General features: G+C 37.3%; 1 protein-coding gene across 2 annotated transcripts in view; it reads left to right on the top strand.

Moving 5' to 3' along the window:
• The window catches only part of LOC109914776 (calcium-binding protein 39), an 80,965-nt gene that overhangs the window by 69,447 nt on the left and 3,947 nt on the right, over window positions 1-7,571 (top strand). For both annotated transcript variants that reach the window (XM_048604415.1, XM_048604414.1), the window contains exon 3: window positions 2,143-2,307. In XM_048604415.1, coding sequence (XP_048460372.1) covers window positions 2,143-2,307 — 165 coding nt within the window. The remainder of the gene's footprint in view (window positions 1-2,142; window positions 2,308-7,571) is intronic.

Below are 7,571 nucleotides of genomic sequence, written 5' to 3' on the forward strand. Positions count from 1 at the left end.
TGGAATCCGTTGTGCTTTATTTTGTAGCTGTGGGGAAAAAAACAACTGCATCTGGTCATTTGACAGTATGACCAGTAGAACTGTTTTCTGCCTGTAATAGCTGCTTGTCCCATTTTCCCATCATTACCCCTGATGTCTCCCCAAGGATCTATTCTTGGCCCCCTCCTATTTCTTATTTTTATGCTGCTTTTTGATGTAATCTGCAAATGCTAAATCTATTTTTCCTGTGTACATCAATGACATCTAACTGTAACTCACCATTACCACATTAAATATCTCTACTATCTTTAAATGGTGACATTGTTTGTCTGGCATCCAGTACTGAATGAGCAGAAATTTAGTCAAGTATTGTCAAATAAAGATCAAAGCCAATGTCTTTAGTACCTGCCACAAATGCCATTCTCTAGCTACTGGTACCATTCCTTTCCCTGGTAGCTATGAGACTGAAGCAGGTTAAATGCGTGGGCAAAGGTCTGGCAAATGGAGAATAATGTGGAAAATGTGAAATTGTCCATCTTGACAAGAAGAATAAAAAAGAAACATTATCTGAATGGTGAGACATTGCAGAATTCTGAGATGCAAAAGGTCTTGGTGTCCTAGTGCATGAATCGGAAAAGGCTGTATGCAGGTACAGTATAGATATTAAGAAATCTAACAATGTTGTCATTTATTATGAAGGGAATTTAATAGAAAAGGAGGGAGTTTATGTTTTACTTAGACTATGGCTTCATCACTTACCTATAGGTGTGAGGCTGGGAAAGCACAGCAGGTCAGACAGCATCCGAGGTGCAGGTAAGCTAAAGTTTTGGGCTGAAACCCTTCTTCAGGACTAATGAGACCATATCTGGAGCATAGTGGCCTCCTTATTTAAGGAAGGGTATAAATACATTCGAAGCAGATCAAAGAAGATTTGCCAGACTAATCGATTAATTTCAGAGTTACAGGTATTTATTGGAATATATATGACAGATTTTTTAATTCCTTGTCTTCCAATGCCGTTTCAAACCGTGAGAAGTATTTTCCAAAACGTGTGCCACTGGCTGGCTAGTGCAAGTGTTGTACAGTGGTTTATAGCCAATGCATGACAAATGTTTGATAATCTGAATTTCCAGTTCCTTTGTCGGACACTCCCACTTTTACTCTCCAGCTTTTCCCAACATTCTCAAGTTAGTCTCCCTTCTTCTGCAAATGAATGTAGAAATTAAGAGTCGGATTAGGCCATTTAGCCCTTGAACCTGCTACAAAATTCAATAAGACAGTGGCTGATTTGAAATGTGAGTACCCCACTGTCTCATTGTGGTTGCTTTCCAGTTTCATTTCAGCAAATCATTTTTTTTGCTCTGAATGTAGAAACAAGAAACCATTCAGGCTAGTGGTCTACATCTTAGTACAATTTCCCCACCTTGATTTCTTTATCATTCCAAACAATCTATAAATTTCAGTTTTCTAACTTTAAAAGGATCCCCCTCCCAAACCTCAAAAGGTGAGTGTTCCAAATTTCCCTTCCCTACTCGTGTGAAGCCATTCTTCATGACATCCTGTCTGGGAAACAATTTTTAACTGCACTACCAAGTCGTGCAGTCATCCATCAGGAATTGACAAGTTAGGTTGTTCTTTTTAAATCTTCAGTGAGTATCTGAAAACAATTTTTGTGTTTTTATCACTGATGTCATTTTCAAAGTTAAGATCAGCAGTTAAGATCACATGGATCAGTGGTTTGTTCTTAATGTTGCATGGAGTTAATTCAACAGAACTAGATTTTTTTTTCCTACTTCTACCTTGTATAAGGGGCTCCTTGTTTTGTTTGTCTTGCTGTTGACCTGGCAAATAAAGGATTCACTTTTTACTACATTGCAGATCCAAACTCCTAACTTCCTGTTCAGTGTAGTAGAACACAATTAACTTCTTGCTAATTGCTGGAAATGGTAAACAGTGCTTTACTGTCTGACCAGAAACTCTGTTTCAATATGTTTTTAAACCAGCAGAATGACTCAAGGGGAATCTCAGACCTTAAAGGCAACTGGTGGTGTAAATACTTAAGATGCATGCCATTCCCTTGAGCTTTACTGACTTTTATACCTTAGTGAATTTGTTTGTACTAGAGCACCTGCTTCCTAAACATGTCTCTCTTTTTTCGTCCAGGCCACAGAAGAAGTGTCAAAGAATCTAGTAGCAATGAAGGAAATCTTGTATGGTACAAATGAGAAGGAACCCCAGACTGAAACAGTGGCACAGCTTGCTCAGGAGCTGTACAACAGTGGCCTCCTCAGCACTTTGATAGCAGATTTACAACTCATTGACTTTGAGGTGAGAAGAAAAATAGTCTAAACATGCAAAATAATTGTTTTTTGGAAATGTGTGGTGGCATGCATTTTCTCGAGAAACCAATTAAACATTAAACATTCATTTGAGGTTGAGAGGATGATTTCCAAGTGTTAGATTTAGATGTACCTTTTGAGAGCAACTGATTGAGCAAAAAGCAGAAGAACAACTGTCTTGCCCGACATCTGAATGGAGTAAAAACCGAAAGAACTGTGGATGCTGTAAATCTGAAACAAAAACAGAAGTTCCTGGAAAAGCTTAGGTCTGGCAGCATCTGTGAAGAAAAATCAGAGTTAACGTTTCAGGTCTGATGACCCTTCCTCAGAACTGGAATATGGGTCGTTCTGCTAGAAGATGTTTCGTTGACACAAATTGGCTGTAACGTGATTGATGAATAGTGGACGCTGTTTGGATAATGTGAATTTTCTGCTGTACAGGTATAGCGATTTCCCAATAATGCGATTTCTAATGGCGATTTTTTTGATAATGCGATTTTTCTACAGCGCGAGGTTACATAAGAACACAACTATCACATTATAGGAGAACTACTGGTACCTGGATGTGGTAACTATGTGCATAAAATCACACTGTTCTACGACAAAACTGTTTTTCAATAACTTGCTTTAAAAGGAAGTAAGAAAAAGGTTCTCTCTCCAGAGAAAGTACTTTTATCACTTAGAGTACTTCATGAAAATCAAGTTTTTGAAGTTTATGAACAGTGAGCTGCTTTGGTCAATTGAAAAATTAATTTGTAAAGCTTGTTTTTCAAGTGTTGCTGTATATCAATTGTTACCTTGATTGTGCCGTTGGAATATTCAGGTTAAACTGCTAGTAATTTAAGTTTGGTGGGTAACATCAAAATTTGATACCGTTGTGGGGGAGTTCCTTTATTGAACTCTCTGCTGTGTAGTCAAGGTTTTTTATCTAATTAGATGACTGCTTGGGTGCCCACTTGTGATCTGCCCCTGTATGGTGTGGCTTTTGCTGTGAATTCAACTCTTGGCTTTTGAGGAATCCATAGGAAGTAGCTTATATGGAAAAACTACAGATAAAAGGCTGAAGGATGCCTTGCAAAGCACACTTTAGAGCTTTGCCTTTTACTTTGACCTTTTTTGGTAAGATGTTTGAAGGATGGGTCAAAAAATCTATGTAACAAAATCCTGTTGCCTCTGGTACTGTGCAGCTAAAATAGTTTTAAAAGTTGATTACTGGCAGCAAATGATGCCTGGCATTTTAATGTGTTTCTAGTTAATTTTTACTTGAAATACTCGCACATTTAATCATTCGACTAATTAATGGATTCGTGGGTCAATGTGGAAAACAACTTGATACTTGTCTTACTGCAAAATTTTAATTGTGGATATTTATAACCAATTAGATCAAATAACAATTCCCTTATCCTAGGTAAATATTTTGAAACTATTTTAAATCTCATTATAACATGTCTTTAAATGAATCATGAGTAAGTAGCATTCTTCTTGTTATCATTATCTGTGCTGCAGGCAAACTTCAGGTAACTTGGGCTTCTTCCAGTTCAACTCCCAACTTTTAAACATTTAAAATAGTACTAAGAAATATTTCCTCAGTAGGTTCTTAATCTTCCACACAGTCTTCTAAACATCTTCCTTCCAATTCCCTTGCTTTAATATATAGGACGTAGCTCTGTTCTGTTTGATCCATTAAGAGCTGAACATGTGTAATAATTATTACACAAGTGGAGGAACAAATAAGAATAAAAGCCTGCAGAGGATGTCTTACAAAGCATACTTCAGAGTTTACCTTTTATTTTGTTTGAAGGATGGGTCAAAAAATTACTTTTAACAAAATCCTGTTGCCTCTGGTACTCTGCCGCTAAAATATGTAAAATAGAATAATAATTGTGAAAGTTTAACTAACGTTGAATAAATTGGAAGGTTGAGGGGCATGGAAAATTCAGTTTTCAACAGGCTGCAAGTCTAATTTTCTTGTCCAGTATATTACTAGCCCGATAAATGAGAGTACTGATGGATTTGGTAATGAAAAATGAACCAAAACAGATAAGAATAGGAGAATGTCCAGGCAACAACCATCATAGCATAATTGAGTTGAAAGTCAAGATTGAAACGGACATGAGTAATGTGAGGCCAAAGTGATGCTTTGGAAAAATGCTCATTTTAAAAGAATGAGAATGAAATCATGAAAAATGAACTAGAAAATTTGTTTAGATGTGTAATGAGAACAACAGTATGTGAAGCATTTAAAATTGTGTTAGTAGTGTAATGGAGAAATGTATCACATTTAGAGGAAGCAATTAATTGATGTTATGCCGTAGTTTAATCAACTCAACAGAGACGCTGAAACCAAAGAAAATTGCATTAACTAACCAGATACACAAGCAAAGGATGGCAAAATACTACACATAAAGCTTAGAAAAGAAGTCAGGATAAATAAATTGGGAAGATAGGCTAGAAAAATACATTTCTAAGATGTTGTGGAGAAGGGAGAGATGTAGGATTATTTATGCCTTTTTCCCACCTCTTGACTGACTGCACAAAGATGCATGTCTGAGATTAACCACTGTTTTAACCACTGGGTGCGGTGCCTTTAAAGATTAAATGCACAACATTTGTAAGTTTGGATCAAAAGAAAGAATAAATGTTTATTGTTAACGACATATGAATTGCAGTTGCAACTAGCACCTACTCCGCTCTTTCATGTCTCTCTCTCACAATTTTGTAAAGATGCAGTGTACACTTAATGAAACATGGACTTTAAGTAATCTAAGAACATCATCACAGATATGACAGGCCTAAAATTTCTCTTTTCAGTTCAATGAAGGAAAAGAGGAGGTTGAGATTCTATGATGATGAACCCACAGTGGTACTTGAAGAAATGCACATTTCTGGAATTTAATCATTGAGAGCTGTTATCAGCCCCCTGTAGTCAAAATGATGATTTGCTGGAGCAAGACAAATCTCAGTTTTTTCCCAAGACAGGGCCTTTTCTGATTTCTGGTCAAGATCTCTTCCCAGGTAGTCTATCCATGCTGTTCTTAGAACAGTAAGATCTTTGCTAACTGCCTTGTGACCACATCAGTAGTCTCATTAATGATTTGATACCATGAACTATTGAAATAATGGGAGAATAAATTATTGTCCTTTGCACCTCCTTGTGATAAAGTGGTTCCTTCACATTTTGGTTACCCTAGACTTGAAATGAACATTGTATTGAGTTTCTGTAAAAATCCTGACAATCGTAACCATTAGTTGCACAAGTGATCTCCTGCATCCTTGTGTCTTCACTGGAAGATCCTCCAAAAGATCATTTGCATTTCATAATGTTCCACAGGCAGACATGCAACAGTCCCTCTCTATATAGAAAGCTCAAACAAAGTCACCTGGTCCTTAACTCAACTTTATCAAAGTAAATTGTCCACATTCCATTAAAAATAAAATATCCATTTTACCAAATGGACATGTGATACAACTGTAACAAAGGAATATTTATAAAAGTAGGCAAAATTTTCTACAGGCAAATCAATAACAAGAGGAAAATCGGAACAATTTGATGGATGTGTCTCTCAAAGAATGAAACCTTGGTGTATTTTCAGGGCAAGTCAACGACCGATACAATTCATTTGGCTTTGGGTTTTTTCTGTTCGATTTAAAGCCGTAAGCTTGCGATGGCCGGAAATCAAACCAGGTCTTCAAGGCAGCTATGCTCACCACTGTATCACCATCGCTCTGCGTTGCACTCGAGTGTTACACACTCCCCAAATAGACTTAAGACGCTTAGCATAATGAATTACAGAATTGAGATAATAAACAGGAATTGCTGATGAAACTCAGCAGGTCTGGCACTATAAGCATCAGAACTCTTCGGCTCTGATGAAGAGTCACTGGACTTGAAACGTTAACTCTACTTTCTCCCTACAGATGCTGTCAGATCTGCAGAATAGCGACATCAATTTCTGTTTTTGTTTCAGATCTCCAGCATCTGTAGTTCTTTTGTTCTATAATAGAATTGTGGTGTCGATTTTAAGAGGAAAAATCATGTTTGCCAAGTTCTTTTTAAATTCTTTGAGGAGTACAAGATAGATGAGGATAGTACATTGAAGTGGTAGATTTGGATTTACAGAAGGTCTTCAATAGGGAATTTCATATTTAATTTCCAAAAAAAAAGCCTTCACCATCTCACTGAACAAAGGGGCTAATTGCTGGGGGGGTATTAAAATTGAAAGCAGATGTTGTGCTAAACATAGAGCACCCCTGGAGGACTGAACAGTTCTGATGTGATGTAAAAATCATTTAGCGGCTGAGAGGTGTGAAAACAGTTTACTGGAATGACACCAGACCTGAGAGATTGTCTGTTTGGAAATGATTAAAGAAAGCGGGACAGACTTCTAGAAAAGAGAAGAGGAAGGGTCTAGGCCCGAAACGTCAGCCTTCCTGCTCCTCTGATGCTGCTTGGCCTGCTGTGTTCATCCAGCTCTACACCTTGTTGTCAGGGATGACCTGGTAGAGGTCTTTAAGATTATGAAATGATTTGATAGGTACATATCGAGAAGGTATTTCCACCTGCAGGCGAGAGCAGAACTGGGGCCATCAATACAAGTTACTAGTGCATACAGTTAGGAATTCAACAGAGAATATGCATCATGTGCCACAAGTAGTTGTTGAGGGAAATAATGTGGATGCTTTTAAGGGAAAGTTTGAAAAATGTAAGATTATGAAGTGAATAGAAGGAAATGGTAATAATGGTTATTTTAAGAAGGATGAAGCAAAGAGGCTTGGTTGGAGCATAACGTAGACATGGATTAATTGGGCCAGTCTTCTCCTGTGCTGTAAGCACTTTGTAACTTTTTGTAATTGTAGAAGTACTAATGCCTAAATGCAAGCCTAGCTTAGAACTTTGTCTCTGATATATTGATTCAAATTTTTATCCACCTTTTACCTCCTAACCATGACTGCTTTGGTGGATCCTGTACAGAACCCTTTGATTTAATACTTCATTGCTTGAAATGGGTGATTCTGAGCTAAGATTCATTTATGCTTGAATTATGATCTTGAGAATAATTTGGATACTAAAATTGTATGAAGGTCTTGGCATTTAATTTTTGTCTGGTTACATAGACAAAGCACCTCACTACTGAAGGTGCAATTTATTTATTTCCCCTTTAAGGTGGTTTTGTGGAAAACGAACTTTGCTGCACAAAATGCAGATGTTGCCAATGCAGCTATTCACAGATTACTTTGCAGTTGCCAATGCAG

The sequence above is a fragment of the Rhincodon typus genome, chromosome 13, assembly GCF_021869965.1.
Source record: "Rhincodon typus isolate 14 chromosome 13, sRhiTyp1.1, whole genome shotgun sequence".
NCBI lineage: Eukaryota > Metazoa > Chordata > Chondrichthyes > Orectolobiformes > Rhincodontidae > Rhincodon > Rhincodon typus.